The sequence below is a fragment of the Platichthys flesus genome, chromosome 11 (assembly GCF_949316205.1).
Source record: "Platichthys flesus chromosome 11, fPlaFle2.1, whole genome shotgun sequence".
Classification (NCBI taxonomy): Eukaryota; Metazoa; Chordata; class Actinopteri; order Pleuronectiformes; family Pleuronectidae; genus Platichthys; species Platichthys flesus.
Window position 1 is genome coordinate 13285317 of NC_084955.1, and position 19262 is coordinate 13304578.

Genomic DNA, 19262 nt, shown 5'->3' on the forward strand with positions numbered 1-19262 from the left:
GTGTCCATAAACATATCAATTCCCCATACTGTCACTGTTAAATCACATTTACATCCAAACCAGTACAGCAGGCTTGTACATGTTGAGGTATATACAAACAAATCTTTATTCAAATTAGTTGTCAAGCAAGAAAGGCAGGAAATTTAGGGGAATAATGAATGCTTTTTTATTCAAATCCAACATAAGATGTACGTCTTGGTCTAATAAGTTGGTTGTGATAGGAACAAATGTAACGTACCTTTCTCTAAGCCCTGCGGTCTGTTGAGGATGAATCTGCAGCAGATGTTTCCCGATCAAACTCTGACAGGTCAATATAATCTGCCCTGTGTGTTGTAATATGTCACTGCCACTGAGAAGGAACCACAAGTGGCCCATACACAAGAAACTCCTCCCCACCATTACATCTCATGCACAAGCACATCCTTGTATGGATAATCTTACAGTTCTGCAACTTGAAAATAGATGCTGCTCCTTGTTGTTTTGTGTTGATAGTGTGAAGCAGCATCTATGTAGTCTTACATCATTTACTATCCCCTCACTTCACACTGACCTGCACCACTAGAAATTCACATCAGCATCTGTCAGTAACTCAAGGCTGCCAAACAGTTGGAACAGAAGCTGACTCCGTGCTGAAGCTGGACCTGCAGACCATATGTAGATCCATTCATGACATCTGAAGTGGGAATATATTTGACACACTCTAATGAGAGCAACTGCACACATGTTGATTGATGGTTGTCATGCACCCTGTTCTTTACTGTTTATCAGATATGAATACATTATGATGTCCCTGTAAGGAAGTGTATTGCATTCACTTGAAAAAATGAAAAACTCTGTTCCGAGAAATTCACATCATCGCTCAGAATTTGGTTTCATACATTTTCATTTAAAAAAAATAAAATAAAAAGGCTCAGTTTTTCTGAGATAATTGTAATCTAGTATTTGCTGAAGTTACATTTTGCATGGATGTTTCGCATAGAGTCCTTGTTCAGCGTGCTACATGTAACTGTTGCCTTTTAGACAGTCTGTTGTTTGGCGACAGTTCTTGTATTAGCGCCATGATATATGGCATTGCTTAAAACTGCCAGCCTCTCCTTCTGTATAATTAACAGTGAACTACAAAAGTCTACCAAACAAAAAATGTGAATTATGGACAAAAATGAAAACTATATTTCCTTTATCTATCTTATCCCCATAAAATTTGTAATAGGTACTATACATATTCATGTCGTTTAGTATTTATAAAACGTTATTATATTGTTATTGTTGGAATTTCTGAGATAATTATCTCAGAAAAACACTATTTTAATTTTTTTCAGGTGAATGCAATACGCTTCCATAGTTTCTGAATATTTATACAAATGAATGATGATTTGTCCGCTTCCTGACCAGTAAAAGCCACTGATTTGAAGCCTTTCCTAATACAAACATATTTATTACAGTGTTTTAAAGTGATAATGAGATGAACATTACAAGTGAGAAAGGCGTTAAGTCTACATAATATTTTAATAATAGAAATAAGGGCATACAACAAGAATCACAATGACAGTCATCATCGTCATTTACGGACTTGTAAAAGATTTCGCCACTGTAGGGTTAAAAATGGCAAAAATAAACAATTATCATTTACACTGTTTACATTAAAATTGATCTTTGATACAGAGGTTCAGATTATGACACAGAAAAGTGTGCTTTTACAGTTGTTTACATTCTACTTATCGGTAAAAACTTTCAGAACTGATTGATTCTTGCTTTGGAAATGTGAGTAAATGTATTTCTGTCCATGATGAAGAATAACTGACACGATGCATTTAAAAAGTTGAAAGGATGTACGGGGGGGGGGGGGGTCACAAACATTAAAGAATGCCCTCTAAAAACAGCTGACAATGATCCAAAGATCAAAGGAGAAGTTAAAATGCAAGTTAAAATTAACCACAACGATCTCATGGTAACATAATTCTTTGTCAAGCCCTCATGAACCAGACCTAATGCTGAATAACATGTTGATCAAAGCATGCAGTTGGCATGTAGCAGTCAAAAGTCAGCTCATACACACACACACACACACACACACAAACTGTCGATGTATTTTATGAGGCACACAAGTAATGGCGTCAGTGGGTTGGGTGCGAGGGGAAAGTAAGGAAATGAACATTGTATAATCCTCAGTGATGGGCAAACACTATTTAACACTAGATGCTATTTTCAGTTAAACCTGTTCCATACGTCCCTTATTACTATGTTTTGTAGGTCATGTAACTGCATATTTGATAAAAAAAGAGTCTGTGATCATGGCTTATAAACTCCTAGTTTCATTGCTTGCTGTCTTTGATGCAACAGACGGATGAAGACATAAAAATCATCAACTGGAGTTTATGAGATAGATGAGAAACACAACGTCCCTTACATCAACCACATGTTACAACATCTCTGTCATGTTTGTGTTGCACAAATTTAGCCATAAACTAATGTAATACCTAATCTGAAATTAGAGTTTCCGATAAAGTGGCACAGTGCATCCCCTATAGCTGTCATGGTGCAGCTAACAAAAGTACTGTATAATGAATGGCACTGTACGTGTCATTCAGTTTGACTGCATTTGTGTGTTTATGTGTATAATGGTTATATGTGTGCATTTTTCTCCCTGTTCTGTCTTACATTTTTCTGGAAAGAATTCCCTTCCCTATGATCATGACACTTATTTTACATAAATAAACTGTTTTGTCCGTTGAAACATTTCACTTTTCCATTATTTCAATATAAACCAGCCCACTAAAGCATCACGCAACCTGTTGTTCAGTACCACCACGTGTCAGCTTCATAAGGAGACAGCTATCTGCTTTAGACCTGACTGCTAGCATATATCTATCAAATAATAAGGAATATTCCAATCTCAGATCATATATATACAGGTTGTCTTGAGGATCCATGAATTAAAAAAAAGTTATTTGTTATATACAGTTATATATGTTCTACACAGTTAGAGAATTTGTTTATCCATATCATGGGCAACCTTATACCTCAGCATCAGACACGGACTTCTCTTTACTCCGACTGGTCACCATAGAGTTTGTGTATGTATATGAGCGAGACACCTCCTCCTGGAAGGCAGTCTCCAACACGTTCAGGATGGACTTGCGGACCTTTTCCTTGAAATCTTGGCCCATGAACACATACAGCAGTGGGTTCAGGCAGCTGTTGAGAAAGGCCAGGCTGGTTGCTATAGGGACACCGATAGTGATGACGTGATCCAATGTTTCACTCGAGTGGATCGCCGTGTGATTGACCATCTCGATGAGAGCCATGATGTGATACGGCGCCCAGCACAGGAAGAAAGTGGTGATGACGGCAGCGATGATCTTGAAGGGGCGACTCGATTGGCTGGCCAGGGTGCGGTTCCTCCTGAGACGATGGATGATGACGGCATAGCAGGAGACGATGACGGTGAAGGGGACGACGAATCCCAGGAGGAAGCGGGTGATGGTCATGGTCTGATGTCGAAACTGTCGCAGGTCATTCACTGATGCTGTTTCATAGTCGTCAGAAAGTGCAAAATTGTTGAAGCAGTTGATGATGTCTTCATTGTGATAGGATGGCCCAGTATCCTTGAAGATGAAGTATGGAGCGCTGAGAATCAGAGCCAGTATCCAAACACCCAGACTCACGCAGGAAGCCTTGCGTACATTGCGGTGGTTCTGGGCCCAGACGGGCCACACCACAGACACACATCTGTCCACACTGATCACCACCAGGATGTAGACGCTGGCGAACATGTTCAGAAAGCTCACAGTGCTGTTCACCTTGCACATGAAGTTGCCAAAAGGCCAGTGGAAATCCATGGCCGTGTACGTCACGCTCAGGGGCAGGAACGCCGTGAAGAGGAAGTCAGCCACGGCGAGATTGAGAAACCAAACGGTGTTAACGGTTTTCTTCATCTTGAACCCGGTCACCCAGATAACCACTCCATTCCCGAACACACCGAGAACAAAGGCCAGGCAGTAAACAATGAGAGACATGATGTTGAGGGACTGTCTCAGCTCGGCGTGCTCATCCTTGTAGTCATACTCTTCGTCGTCTTCGTACAAGGAGTTGTTTCTTCCGGTGATGTCTGATGAGTTCATGGCGTAGAAAGTGGTAGCAGTCATTAGCTCCATCATTGTCTTTGAACCTGAATCAAAAAAAACATTTAAATGTTAACCTTAAAGTACAATAGCAATCCATAATTAATACATAAAATGTACCTCATTTGAAAAGTGGAATTCAAATTCAGTACATTCATTCCACAAAAAAAAAAATGACTTCACTTCACTCAACTCCTCTAAAGGACCTGGGGAGAATGCTGACTGCGGGGGCATGACTTGAACTCTGAAGTCATGGGGTAACAACAATCATGGCCCGCTGCTTCACAACATTTTCATGACCCACAAAAGACAACAAGACAAATCTTATACGACACCAACTTCCACACTCAAGAAAAGGAAGAAAACAAAAAGTTTTTCTCTGAAAGCTCTGCACCGAATATAAACTGCACACCAGGTTCTCCTGAGTGAAATCAACATCAGATCAACAGGACTTTAAAAAAAATCTGAACCAGAGATAATAAATCACACGAAGAAAATCCTCTTCATGTACTTAATTACCACTTTTGTCGCATTTAAACAGATAATTGCACATAAAGAGGTTTTTTTGCGAATTAAAAACCTCGCAGCGATGTTTTCTGGGTCAGGATGATAACTTGGATCCTTCTGTAATCTTCCTGACAATCCGATGCGCGCACACACACACAGACAGACACAGTTTGTGAAAAAATAAAAGTACCTTCCACAAAGAGGAGGATGTGTCCGCGGCGCACAGCTCAGACGAATCCAGAGGAAAAACTGCGGAGCTCGGGTCCTGGAGACTTTACATATGTGACGTCATCGCTCCCATCAAGGCGGGATCACGAGCACCCCCCCTCCCTCCCTCCTTGTACTATAGACCCACGGTCTGACTGCACATAAACTTAATGTCAGAAATAATCTGTGATTCTTTTGTAAAACGAGAAACTCTAATTCTGCCTCCTTACATAGTGTATAAATGATGTGTGCGCGCGCGCGAGTGTGTGTTGTGTTCTAAATCTAAATCTGTTCACATTACATTATGGTGACAAAAGCAAATATGCATAATGTACAATCATCTTTATCAACATTTTAAAGTTAGACATGATTCAGTGTAGGGTTTAGGACAAAGTCAAAGTAAAGTTTGGGATTGGGATTGGGTTTGGGTTTAGGCTTAGGTTAAGGTTAAGGTTAAGGTTAAGGTTAAGGTTAAGGTTAAGGTTAAGGTTAAGGTTAAGGTTAACGTTAAGCTAAGTAAAGTTAAGTCAAGTTTAGTTTTAGTTTTAGTTTTAGTTTTATGTTTGGGTTTTGGCTAGGACTAGGGTTAGGGTAGAGTTAGGTTTAGGCTAGATCTGAGTTAGTAACTATGGCTAAAGTAAGCGTCTCCAAGAAATCAATATAATGTCCCCTGAAGTCATGGGTTAAGTTGTTTGAGTGTGTGTGTGTGTGTGTGTTTGTGTTTGTGTGCGTGTGTATGTGTGCGAAGCCTACGTAAAACACAGACATTCAGTTAACGCTCTGTCTGACTCTCAGCTCTTACCTGCAGGATATTCTCTGCTGATAAGAGTCTGATGCAGAACATCCTGCTGTAACACGTTCATTCATTGCGAAACTCCAAAAGGGAAAAAACCAACTAACCAAACAGCTAAACGCATAAATTGTGGGTTTGCTGGGATGACTGTATATGAGAGTGGAGCAGCAACTTCTCATGTTCACCAGTGATGCTGCTGCGTAATGTGTTTTTCGCTATGTGGGCTGAACACATGTTTGGTTGAGGTTGAGCATAATTGCTCCGTGTTGACCGTTGGAATTGCCATCTGGACGTGTAGGTTACATATTTTTTTTCTACATCCATTCTCTTTACCTTGCACCATGTGTAGGATTGTCGCACTGGGACCTAATTTCATGTTATTAAAGAGTAATATTTATTTTGGCTACTCCCTCTTTGCATCTGACCACTTGAAGCTGGACATAACTGTGGTACCTCTGTTGAGGAATCACACATCTTTAATAAAATGTTTAGAGCTTTTGTCAGTATGTTTTATGTGCTGTTTTTCTTTTTCAGTGCCTTTCTCTTTTAATGTGATGTTTCTGAAACTGCAAAAATGAATTTAAGTGCAGTTTGCGATGTGTTACACTGTCACATACAAATGAAGATACCAATATTGAGCAAACAAAAACACCACTAAGTAAGAAAGAGTACAACTTCTCCAACTGATCATCGATCACTTTCACACCAAATTGCATGGACATGTATTTTGATCACATACATATATCATGTACACAGAAAGCTATGACAAATTTATCTGATCAGAGATATACCATTCTACATATGCCTTTTTCCCTTTAAGATCTGTGAATTATTTGTTAAGAAACAACAACAAACCTTACAATTTAAAAATAAGTGGGGGAAGAAATCTTATATCTGCCCTAGATGACTAAGATCTTGATATAAATATATTAGGTTGTTTTTTACGGATCATACCTCACCCTTCAATCAAGTTTCCCGTCAAACCAATGTTGGTGGTTTTTGCATAACATTTTTCAAGCAGACATATTGGAATGAATACATATGCAGCATGTTTTTCTACGTTTGCAGATTTGAGGTATTAATTACTGTAGTTACAGTAGTAGTGAAACAAATTTACCACCAACTCCCCAATAAAAAGTAGAGAAAGACATGTTTGGATTGGCAAAAGGTGCACAAAGAATTGGAGGGAATGAGAAAAACAGCAAGCCAAAAAGTAAAGGGAAGCCACCTTAAACTTATTTAATCCGTAATTATACTAAGACCGTACAAGACATATCAAAAGTGAATATGTCATTACATCTCCTGAAGCAGTTAAAAAGAATATGCAGAAATGCATACCAACAGGAAGAGACATTAGCGTTGGGAACATCAGAACAAGATGAACATGGGGCAGAGTCGGCTGCAGACACAGAAAATCCATCTCATCTCCCCAGAGTAGAGTCCCACCTTTCAGTGGGGGAGAGAATTTACATCTGAGTTTGACTTCATGCTCATACTTCCTCCCACACAGTTTCTCTTTACTCTTGATTCCTCTGCCCTACTACCCACACATTAGTGCATGTGTAAGTGCTATCTTTTTTCAATCGATTTTCCATGGAGCATTGCAAAATATGAAGAATAAGCTGTTTCGTTTCCTCAATCACTATCATCTGTGTTCCTTCACATTTCAGGATTAAACACACTGATTAATTCTTATTATGTGGCTCAGTTTGACATCCTGTAGCAACAAACTTCATCAAACAACATTTTTACAGATGTTGCAAAGGATGTGGCCAAGACATTTAAAGCAGCTGGTTTGTGCCAACTTATTTTTAAATGTCAGTCAATGAGGCATATTCGGCAAAGTTGTTGCCATGTAGTTAATTACATTGAAAGGAAAAGACTTTCAAAATGTATAGTATTAACCACCATATGGATCTCTGTGTACATCTGCTGGTCATGTTTGCTTTCATATATTAGGAGAAACAGATGATGCCTGAATGAAAATTCTGAAAACACAATGACAATAGGGACTCAGCCAATCAGAAACAGAAGCATCTTGGTGATTGAGGCGATGTCCAAAGTCTAACTTTTTTCTCAATGAGCCTCAAAGTCATGAACTGATCAGATTTGTTCAGTTGTGAGCTGCTCGAACCTGCCCAGCCCTAAAACCGAGTCCCCTGCTAATTCACCCACACACAACACAGGAACCGTGTCCTGCCAAAAGTCCAGATGTGAGGGGGAGGAAAAAAAGGAAAGAGAGAGGGGGAAGAAAGAGAGGGAGAAGGAGTGAGAGACATTACATGCATGTGTCTGTGCACACGCTCCCTGGCCCCTGCATGAATTCAGACCAACACCCGTATTTGAGTGTGTGGGCAGGAGCAGTCATGTCATTGTTATCATAGCCCTCTCCCCTTTTTTTGATAAATAAACATTCAGTGTTTAAAAAATGTCCCCATTGAGAGATCTCTTACGCCAAGACCAAAATTAATCCGCTGTAACTGCAGGAAACTGTTTTAAATATTTTGACCCAGTTTAACCATTTAATCACTCCTTAAAACTCCTGCACCGTTATGCTGCATTTGTAACGTTAAGTGACAAGCCCATTTTAGCTGAAGTCTAGACACTGTGACTACTTTGTTTCATTTGGTCCTAATCCCACTTGCAATACAATCTCCAGTTTTCATTTCTGTGCTCAAATGTGTGCTTTTTTTTTTAAACAAAACACTTTTTGCTGTCTGAGTCTTTAGGAGAACGTAAAGGCAGAGCATTCTGCTGCTGTCTGTAGGGGATATTAATAGCTATCCCAAGGCTATAGTTTGAGGGAAGCCTTCAGAGCCCAGGGCTTGCCAGAGTTCTGGATTTACCAACCGAACGTGCAATTATGTGTGTGCCACACAAATAGCAATTTGGGTGTGTAAAACAACTAGTGGAGGTTTAAAGGGAATTTTGTTTTAACGGTGGTTGATATATGCAGTTGGAGTTGGGGGGTTTATTATTCACTGCAGCAGCTGGGAGGGTGGGGGAGTCACCTGGAAGGCACAAGTAAATCGTGTGTATATGTGTGTGTATGTGTGTGTTTGTGCTTGTGTGTGTGTGTGTCTTTGCTTGTGGGACAGTGACAGACTAATGACATACTCCAGCTCCCACTATGACTGATGTACACCCAGTATTTTTCTTTTCTGTTGAATGCAAAACACAGTGCATGTCTGAATCCAAAGCTCCTTCTGCTGAGGTGGTGGTGGGGGGGCAGAGTCCAAAGGTGGTACAGAAACCATTGTGCTGAAATTTCTCTTCAGCACCAACGCTGTCAGAAAGACACAAAGAGTGGCAATCTACTGTGTGCTGAAAACCTCAAAGGTTTGTTGATCTTGTTGCGGTGCTGACTGGAAATCAAATCCTCTGTCTCTGGGGTGTGGAGAGGTCAGGAATTTTGTTTTTCAAGTCGAGGCCGGTGCCAATGGCTTTCGTCCTCATGGCTCACTGACGGTTGTTTCCATGAAACACACCACACACAGCAAAAGAAAAAAAAGAGCTTAACCTCAATAACTTAAACCACTTCCTTACATTCGTCTCTGCTTTTCAACCACAGCGGCTGGTCCCCCTCAGCAGACCTAAAGGATATGAATAATCAGCCTGGGCTCTGTCTGAGAGCAAACAAGCCTGACAACGGATAAGTCATATACAGACCTGTGAAACAGGGCTCTCTCTGTTTCTCCAAGGGTATTTTGAGGTCCAGTGGAATGGGATTAGGGGGAACCGGAACTGGTTAAACATGCAGAGAACGCCAGATATAAATAAAAAAGATCTTTTCCATGTATTGTAACCAAGGGTTAGAGTGGTAAATGGTGCAAATGGAGGAAAATCCGTGTCAGTTTCTTTTTCTCTAATAAAGGCCATTGGATGCTGCTTTAATGTCCTCTGGTCTCATGTTTTCTGCTGAAAATGTGATGGGAATGTATCCCTCTCGTGAAATCCAGTCAGAACAAGTGAAACAAACAGTGAACACGTGCTATTTAAGATCTATACAGAGAGAGCGCGTCCCAACAGTCTGAGCCAAGTAGAAGCATTTGTCAACGATCAAAGAACACGAGCCGTGATACGCAGGTTGGAAGAGGAATGAGGCCGATGGTGTGTGTGCCACACAGTAATGAGGGGGGGAGAACTTGCCTGTGCTGGATGGGAATGCGTTATATTTTAGTCTTAAGTGTATAATGATAGGGTTTGGTTAAATGCACCCTCACATTTAAATGTTTTCCTGTCTGGTGCTGATAAACACCTATGCTCATGCATGAGTAACTGAGCCTGGTACCTCAACGTCTCCATTCTGCCGCATTGACTCAGCAGTGACCTGCAGTTTTGTAATATTGGGTAAGTGAGAGTGTAAATCATCCTTAAACTCAAAGAGTGACAGCTGGTGAGTGGACTGAATGCAGAGCTGTGCGTTAAAAATTTGTTTTTTAAAACATTTCTTAATATAGGTATATGTGCGCTTTCAGTGTGGACGTGTGACTCTTCACTGACGGCGTAAAGGAAACTATTTTATCACATTTTCTGACGATATAACGATTTGCCTGTATTATCTTTGACACCATCTGAGTTACCAAGTCTTACTCAACGTCCGGAAACATGAAAGTCACATTGTGGTTCACAGTCATTTAGAGATGTGCATATACCATTTTCCACAATCTGATTCCATAATTAAAGTGTTGCATAAAAATAAACTGTTGAGTTTAAACTTACAAAGAGCGAGGGCCCTGACTTAACACAGAAAGTCCTCAAAATCTCTTAGAATTCGTAATCAGACAAAAACAACTGCTGTTTTCTACATGCATTTAACCCTAAGTGACCAGGGAAATTCAACAGATGTTTAGTGTTTGAGGTGTATCTCTAACGATAGAAGACCTTGAGAGGAAAGATAAAAGAGGGCTGAAATACCTGAAGCTCGGGGTGAGGGCACATTAATCTGCCAGTATAACAAACAGAAGGCATGAAGCTTTTCCTTCTTATCACTCTCTTTGGAGCGGCAGGTAATGTAGAGAAATGACAGACACTGTTGAGAAAGGTAGAACCAGAGATTAAGATGTTTAAAAATGTAATGATTTGATGGTTGTTTCTGGTTTTGTCTTTATTCCAAATGCCGATAGCTTCCCTGGAGGAAGGCAACAAAATTGTTGGAGGATATGAGTGCCCGAAACATTCCGTGCCCTACCAGGTGTCTCTCTTCGATGGGTACAACTTCTGCGGAGGGACTCTTCTGTCTGATGAGTGGGTGCTCTCTGCTGCACACTGCAAATCAAAGTAAGAACTGTTCATCTTTCACAGATCCTGGTGAGAAAAACAACGAGGGAGGGGACTGACATTCATCTCTAAACACAGGTCCAATGTAGAAGTTCGTCTGGGAGAGCACGACATCTGGGAACCCGAGGGGACTGAGCAGCACATTATGTCTGCAGAGTTTATCCGCCACCCTGACTACAACCCCCGCACGCAGGACAGTGATATCATGCTTATCAGGCTGAGTCGACCGGCCACTCTGAACAGCTTTGTGCGCCCTGCAACCCTCCCCTTGAAGTGTGCCAGTGACGGAACAATGTGCCAGATCTCTGGATGGGGGAGTCTTCGTGCCAGCGATGAAGGCTGTGAGTTGAACGCCGGATGTTTTTCTGATCCGTTCAAACACATAAAAACATAGATGCATCTTCTTTTTCTGTCTTTTCCAGCGAGGTACCCTAATAAGTTGCAGTGCCTTGAAGCCCCCCTCCTGAGCGATGACACATGCTTTAACGCATATCCTTTCCAAATCACTGAAAACATGATGTGTGTTGGTTATCTGAATGGAGGGAAGGACTCCTGTCAGGTAATGTAGAGGTCATGGCTGCTGTAACAGGGAAAAAAACACATAGTTGTTTTTTGCCTCTCTACGTGAATGATGCACCAGTAAGGGAACCTTCATCTCTCTGTCCTCAGGGTGACTCCGGGGGTCCCATGATGTGTGGCGGCGAGCTCCAGGGAGTTGTGTCTTGGGGACATGGTTGTGCCCTTAGAAACAAGCCTGGGGTGTACACAAAGGTTTGTAATTACACCCCCTGGATCAGGAACACAATGGCATCTGGCTGAGCAGCAGAGCTGTAAAATAAATCATGTGCAGCACATGGCAACATCATTAAAGTCAACTATGAGAGGTCTGGTGTGTGTGGTGTCATTTATACAAGTCTCTTAGTGTGTGTGTCCTCAGAATGTGTTGGCATCTAAGAATATAACAACACAGCACATCTGGCCTCATCCACATGTTTCGCCTTAAACAAGAAGAAGCCTCTACGTCTTTGAAAATCCACTTCACTGCCATAATTCATATCTTTGCATGGCTGTAAATCAAAGCACACGTCTGAGATTGTAACACACGGTCCAGCTGCCTCACACTTACTTGTCTTGACAAACTCTGACTGATTCACGTCAAATGGACTGACAGGTTTCTAGCTCGATGATGCCTCAGGAGAACAAAGACTACACAAGGGACGAGTTGTGATTTTTACAGTCAGCCAACAATAAATCACTGAGGCAGAAAAATGCTGCTACACTGCTCTCTGTGGGCTGAAACCATAAAGCATGCTGCACACTCTGGCCACACTCCATAATCAGTATGGAGTATGGAGCACTGCGACAAAGGTGGTATTTAGCCAGTTGACTATCGCCTCAGAGTTTTTCCTTTTGTAAATCTGTAGCTCTTCAAAACTCCAGTGTCTCGCTGCAGCCTGAGTATTGATGTTCCGAGCAGTCTCAGTAGAATAGGTACGAAGGTCTACAATTGTTGCACCCTAAAGAAGTAAGTAGTGCCCTGAACCCCTTCCTAGGACACTGCTCAGTAACATCTGTGTGAACGGGCTCAAACTGCAAATAAAACAGCAGGTGCACACATGAGAAAACTCAATCACAAAATCCATGAATGGTTTAAGTGGATTCTGGTGGCCTGGGTGTGGCGGAGAGAGGAGGAGTGAGTCACCAGGCATTTGCTTGACCACCAAATAAAGACTGGGGCCTTACAAGGTTTTCTGAGGACTCATGACCCACGTAGAAAAAATAAAGCTCTTATCGAAGCTATGCTGCATGGATGCTGCACATTTTTTATTTGAAAACGTGGCTCTGGGCAGGGTTTTATGGTTTTGGCATCATAGATGTACAGTTCCCTGAATATCCCAGATTGTTTATTATTTCCTGGGGAAAAGGTGAAAGTCTGGATCCACACCAAAATCTAACAGGTTGTTTATTGACCCATAACACACCCGTCCACCAAGTTTAATCTGTCCAGTAGTTTTTGTGTAATGCTGCAAATTTTCAGAGCAGAAAAACAATGGACAGGGCTGAAAACATTACCTCCTTGGCTGAAGCAAAGTCAGATTAAAAATGTTGTGATTTGAATTGATCTAGTTTAATTTCTGTATTCAGAAGAGCATGTGACGATAGCAAACACATGGCGTCACATTGTATTATAGAATAATGGACCAGATGGTGAATATCCCTTGTATGTTTGAAGTTCTGCTGCACAATCTAAGTTACCAACTACCAGTAGATGATAGCAGCCGCCAGTGGATGATAGGGTCATAACCTCAGTTGTGTGCCATCAAGTGTTTTGGCCTTGAAATAAACAGGCTGAACTTGAGGGTACGCATGACAGGAATGTCATCATAAGCACAGATGCTGTGCCTACTAGCCTGCTAACTAAGGTGATCACATCATATTATAATAAGACATCTAAAGGATTATCTACATCACAGTGCGGATGGATTACATTAACATCTCCTGCAGAAACCCCACAAATAATAACATTTCCAGTAAGTCCGGCCACTTCATCATCCCCTAAACACTGGCACAGCCTGCGCACATGACATCAGCTGCCTGGTGGCTTCTATTTGGGTCTGACATGAAGCTTGTTGACGACTCAGGCCAGCTCCTGTGGCAAAGGGTGTGGACCTTCATGAACAGATCTGCCCACATAGAAACTCTACAGGGATGTAATCATGGCAGAGTCAGGACAGTGACAGCAACTCAGAGGGACAGCCTTTGTCTTTCATAGTCATAGATTAGTGGGAAAGATCAGACACGAGAGCTTCATGGTGTCACACCTCCTTTTCTCAGGATTTATATTCTACCCCCTTAGTTTTTCCCCCTTTTTTTTTTTTTTTTTTTTTGCTCCTGCAGTTTCAGATTGGTTCCAGCAGAGGGCATCCTCCCACCTGTGTACAGATTGAGTTGCAGCATCTGAGTTTTCTTATCTTTCTCTCCCTCAAGGTCGATATGATTAAATACCTCAACAAGCTGTTCTTTGTCGGGAAAGTTTCTACTCTAGAGCTGGACAATGTGTTCAGAAATTATATCAAAATAAAAAAATGTCACACATTTTCACCATAAAAGTCACATTTCTGTTACTTTTAAGTTTCTGGGTGAAGGTTGTGGTATTGAATTCTGCTGTGTAAGAAAAGGAGGACGAATCCTTGATGAACAATAGAACATTTTACGAATATGAGGTCGATCAGATTAGAAATATACCATTGAATCGTAGATTTATTATTTAGCACAGATCGGAAAGTACAGAGTATAGGTGCAGTTTAAAGCCCCCAACTAAATATTGTTTGAATTTTTTTTTTTGAAAATTCAAAATCGGACATACAGTGACTAAAAGACAGCAAAGGAACTTTATCATGTAAAGCCTTATAATACTAATATCTATATAAAAGCAAAAGCTGTGCGTTTGTGACATGGACAAGTGTGCAGATGTATTCAAATGCACGCCTGAGGGTGTGTGTGTGTGTTTGTGTGTTTGTGTGTTTGTGTGTTTGTGTGTGTGTAGTAGAACAGTAGTATAACACAAGTACAATTGTCTTTAAAGCATCTTTCGTAAAAAACATTTTTGTGGATTAGCATTTGTATTAATCATTCCATCACAGAATCTGGCTCCACTGAATCTTATCATGAAAAATGTAAATAATTATTGATGCCCAGTCCTAATGAAATATAATTAACTTTCCTCTACATAACTTACTGGGGCTGTTTTTTTTTTATGATACTTAGACCCAAACATCCCTAAGATGCAGCCAGTGGTAAAATAAAATAGAATAGAATAATATAATAATACAATGTGAGCTCTTGGGTTATGATTAAATAAAGAAATGGGGATGTGAGAGGCTGGACATTTATACAGAGGTAACCCCAGAAACATCCCTTTGACCAAGTGGCGCGTTTGTTTTGTCTACTTGAATCTGCTGCCACCAGAAAAGTTTGGGAACATCCCTGTTTAGGAAACCATTGTGTAGGAGGTCGCAAACGTAACATTTCCATGGTAAAGGGGAGAAAACAAAGCACGAGCATGCACAGGGCACAGTGATGGCTTAAGGACCACCGCCTTGGTCCTGACGCACGGCTGAGTCAGCGGGGGCGCGCGTAAATGATAGTAAAGTCCCGACATATAAAAAGCGCGATCATGGCTCCATCCCGTGTTCAGCCTTGGAGCCTGAGAAGCCAGGAGCCATCAGGTAAAGGAGAGAGCAGCACCAAGTGGACGTGGCTCATGTTTACAGCCAGGACAACTTGTCACCAGGTAGGAACTTGTTTTTTAAAATGTCTATATTAATAAAATAGCAAAGATACCATAAATATTAATGTGACTACATCTTATCACTGTATGCCATTGTTTTACGAATTTAAATATAAAACGTGGTTTAGATTTCTGCAGGCAATTTTAAAAGCCTTTTAATTCAGTCACATGGTAAGCACAGATGACACCTCTGGATTTATGGATCAACCTGGTACATATAAGAATTTATCAGAAGCTATTTAAAATATATGAGATAAATGATATGATTAAATTAATAAAAAGTTAAAAAAGAATGCTTGAAAAATAGTAACTTGTGCCATAGCTCTTTGGAACTTCAATGTCATTATTGCTAATGGGTTATTGTATTTTTAAACATAAGTGAGTGTTAAACTTTCTTGGATTGAAAGACTTGTTCATTTTGAACCTCAAGGGTTTGTCAGTGCAACTGTTGGGTTATTATCCAAGTTGTTAGAGCTCGTTAAGACGTCTTACAACACTTCACATAAAACAGCTCTTTCCATTTCTTACACCCTTTTTCCATACCACATTGCAACAAGTGCCTGTGTAAGTGTTTGGTTTGAATCCACCCTTGATGGATGTACATGCTAAGATGCTCGGTTGTTATATGTCCCCAAGGTAAAGAAAGACGATGGAGCTGAAACATTTGTTGAAGAAGCTGGGCTCAGTTATCCGTGCCATCCTCACCTTCCTCTTCGCCCTGGTGGTCCTGGGTGTGATGGTGTGGGCCTACGTCGACGGCTTCCAACTGGCGACCTCCGAGTATGGAATCATCTCCTTTGGTTTTTATGGACTGCTCCTCTCCCTCCACGTGTTGTTCCAGAGCTTCTTCGCCTTCATTGAACACCGGCGAATGAAAGCCCGCACAAAGCCGTGCACCTTGACCAAGACCATTGGCTTCACCATATCGGCCTATCAGGAGGACCCCACCTATCTCAGAGAGTGCCTCAACTCCATCAGGGCTCTCAAGTATCCCCCTGAGCTGCTGCGCATCATCATGGTGGTGGACGGGAACTCAGAGGATGACCGATATATGATGGACATGTTCAGAGAGGTGTTCAAAGACCAAGATCCTGGCTGTTATGTGTGGAGGAACAACTACCACACATGGGACCCCACCCAGGCCCAGCAGGACGAGGAAATCGCTGTGGGCTCAATGTGGGATCCTGATTATGTTGTAGGAGAGGATCCACAGAGAAAAGAGGTAGAGCACCTGATCCAGAGCAAGAGATGTGTGTGCATTATGCAGAAATGGGGTGGCAAGCGGGATGTGATGTACACGGCGTTCAAAGCACTTGGATCCTCAGTTGACTATATACAGGTATTTCTATTTCCTAATTCATATCCCTGAAGAGTGTCTTTCAGTTGAGATCATTTTATGAAAAGAAAATTACAGTGTTTCAAGTTTTTAATGACATGAATCTCTTTCCTGTTGCTCAGGTGTGTGACTCAGACACTAAGCTGGACTCTCTGGCCACTATTGAGCTGTGTAAGGTGCTGGAGAGTAACCCCAAGTATGGTGCTGTGGGAGGAGACGTGATGATCCTCAACCTGAAAGAGTCCTACATCAGCTTCATGAGCAGCCTGAGGTACTGGATGGCTTTCAACATCGAAAGGTCCTGCCAGTCCTTCTTCGACTGTGTGTCCTGCATCAGTGGGCCTCTGGGTGAGTGTTTTCCCAAAAGAAGCAGCCGGAGTCACGTCTGTGTTGTGGCGTTGTTGCAGCCCTTTGTAACTTCTGTTTCCTTGACTTGATCCATGAAGGTCTGTACAGGAACGATCTCCTCCAGCAGTTTCTGGAGTCTTGGTACAATCAGAAGTTTTTGGGAACTCACTGCACATTTGGTGACGACAGACATCTCACAAACCGAATGCTGAGCATGGGCTACGCCACCAAGTAAGAACCCTCTCAACCTCACAGAAATTACACAAGATACAATGCACCTCTGTTGATATTAAAGTTGTTATTTCTGAACTTGTTTTAAAGATACACGGCTCGCTCCAAGTGCTACACGGAGACACCTGCTCAGTTCCTGCGCTGGCTCAACCAGCAGACTCGCTGGACAAAATCGTACTTCCGTGAGTGGCTCTACAACGCAATGTGGTGGCACAAGCACCACCTCTGGATGACCTACGAGTCCATCATCTCAGGTATCTTCCCCTTCTTCGTGACCGCCACCATCATCCAGCTGTTTTGGATCGGCACGCTGTGGGACATCCTCTGGGTCCTGTGCTGCATCCAGCTGATTGGGCTGGTGAAAGCAGCGTACGCCTGCATCCTGCGCGGAGACATGGTGATGGTGTTCATGTCCCTCTACTCGGTTCTGTACATGACGAGCCTGCTGCCTGCAAAGTATTTTGCCATCATCACCATGAACAAGAGCAGCTGGGGGACGTCAGGCAGGCGAAAGATGGTGGGGAACTACATCCCCCTCCTCCCTCTGTCAGTGTGGGCAGCCATCTTGTTAGCCGGGCTCGGTTACACAATCTACAAGGAGAGTCACATGGACTGGTTGGCTCCAGCTAAGATTCAAGAGGTTCAGTTTTTAGTCTTTGGCTCTGTGGCCTACATATGCTACTGGCTGCTTATGATATTTCTCTATTGGGCATGGTTCCGCCGGTTATGTAGAAAACGTTCACAAAAATACACGGTGAGTGTGTAAGTCCGAAGCTGAGCACTGAGTTTTCTTCAAATATAACTATCTTCTTTATTTTATTCATTTTGTTTCTTTAAATTATTTAGAAATGATAGTTTGGGTCGTTTCATGCAGATGCTGGACAAACAAACAAATGAAATGGCAATACATTTTGGTGATATTGATGAAACCATACAACCAAAGAATTTTTAACACATGGCAAAAACATATCTATATATATTGTTTGATTAGTGTGGAGGTGTTGTTGCACAATTCAATGAAACTGTACTTAGGGCTTTCGGGCTCATGCACTTCTCAGGTTTCTCTTTGTCAGTTGATGACAGGTGAGATGACCTTCCAGCAGATATTTATTCAAAACCTAATCATGCGAAAAACTGCTATTCGCTTATTTTTAACGCATTTGGATTAAAGGGTATTGTTCACGTATGTGTGTGTGTGTGTGTGTAGATTGCATCAACAGTACAAAGAACTCCACTCACAGATGCATTACTGCGCCAGTTAAGTTAAGTGACCTTCACTTCAGCACTGTTATTGTTATTGCACTGGATCCTCGACAGAACCTTCTGCAGATTTCCTTTAAAATAATGGAAACTACAGTTAAGTTATTGCGCTGTGGGACAAATGACCAAGCAGATAACAAGAGATCGTATCTCTCTCAGTAAAGTGGACAATGATACTGTGGCTGAAGACCAAAGCGGGGAGTAACCTGTGAAACAATGGGTTCAGTTTTTTTTTTGTTAAATATTATATTTAGATGCTGTACATCTATTCTCTTGATATGTGAAGTACTTTGTGAGATGCACTGTGTTTATCCATTTCCCCTCAGAAATACAAAAACACTGCCAAGTTGTATGTTTATTTGTATATTCTAAACAATATATATGTTGCAATGCCTGGAAAAAGTTCGAAAATGTGAACAAATTGAGGATGAAAAATAAAATGTTTTTCTAACATGCACAGTTTTGTATTCTTTATATATCAAAATAACATTATGTTAAAATGTTTTGTTATGTTAAATAAGCATGCAGGATTCTTTCTTGTTTTGGTTTATTATAATCACTTCGGTGAGAGAGCAGTGTGGTGGTGAATGTCCATATTTTACAGAGCCAGTCAAATTATTCATTTGAAAAATAATTTGTATGTGGAACGTTAATCTACTAAGCAAAGTTTTCCCCACCCAACACCCCACTTTCATCTGTCATTCATTTATCTTAGTAATTAAGCTTGAATAGGCTATTCAAGAATAGGCTTTGTGTATTAGGTATAAAGTATTTATGGAACTTAAGATATTGTGATTGTTAGCTAAATTTAATAAATAACTTTACAATTCAAATGAACATATCTTTGGGTGTGTTCCTAATCTTTTAACTAACACATGATACGTCACA

General features: G+C 41.3%; 3 protein-coding genes across 3 annotated transcripts; 2 read left to right on the forward strand and 1 right to left on the reverse strand.

Annotated features, from left to right (window-relative positions):
• Positions 1–1517: 1517 nt before the first annotated feature.
• LOC133964434 (chemerin-like receptor 1) lies at positions 1518–4940 on the reverse strand. Its single transcript, XM_062398510.1, has 2 exons — positions 4819–4940; positions 1518–4168 (listed from the first exon to the last, which is right to left on the reverse strand). Exon 2 carries the CDS (start codon positions 4155–4157, stop codon positions 3015–3017), a length of 1143 nt encoding a protein of 380 aa, XP_062254494.1. The 5' UTR covers positions 4158–4168; positions 4819–4940; the 3' UTR covers positions 1518–3014.
• Positions 4941–10528: 5588 nt separating this feature from the next.
• On the forward strand, positions 10529–11794 carry LOC133965198 (trypsin-like). Its single transcript, XM_062399636.1, has 5 exons — positions 10529–10637; positions 10755–10908; positions 10987–11249; positions 11331–11467; positions 11578–11794. The coding sequence occupies exons 1-5, from the start codon at positions 10598–10600 to the stop codon at positions 11725–11727; spliced, it is 744 nt and encodes a 247-aa protein (XP_062255620.1). The 5' UTR covers positions 10529–10597; the 3' UTR covers positions 11728–11794.
• Positions 11795–15848: 4054 nt separating this feature from the next.
• Positions 15849–17880, forward strand: has1 (hyaluronan synthase 1). Its single transcript, XM_062399720.1, has 4 exons — positions 15849–16538; positions 16658–16883; positions 16982–17114; positions 17205–17880. Exons 1-4 carry the CDS (start codon positions 15849–15851, stop codon positions 17878–17880), a joined length of 1725 nt encoding a protein of 574 aa, XP_062255704.1.
• Positions 17881–19262: the final 1382 nt, after the last annotated feature.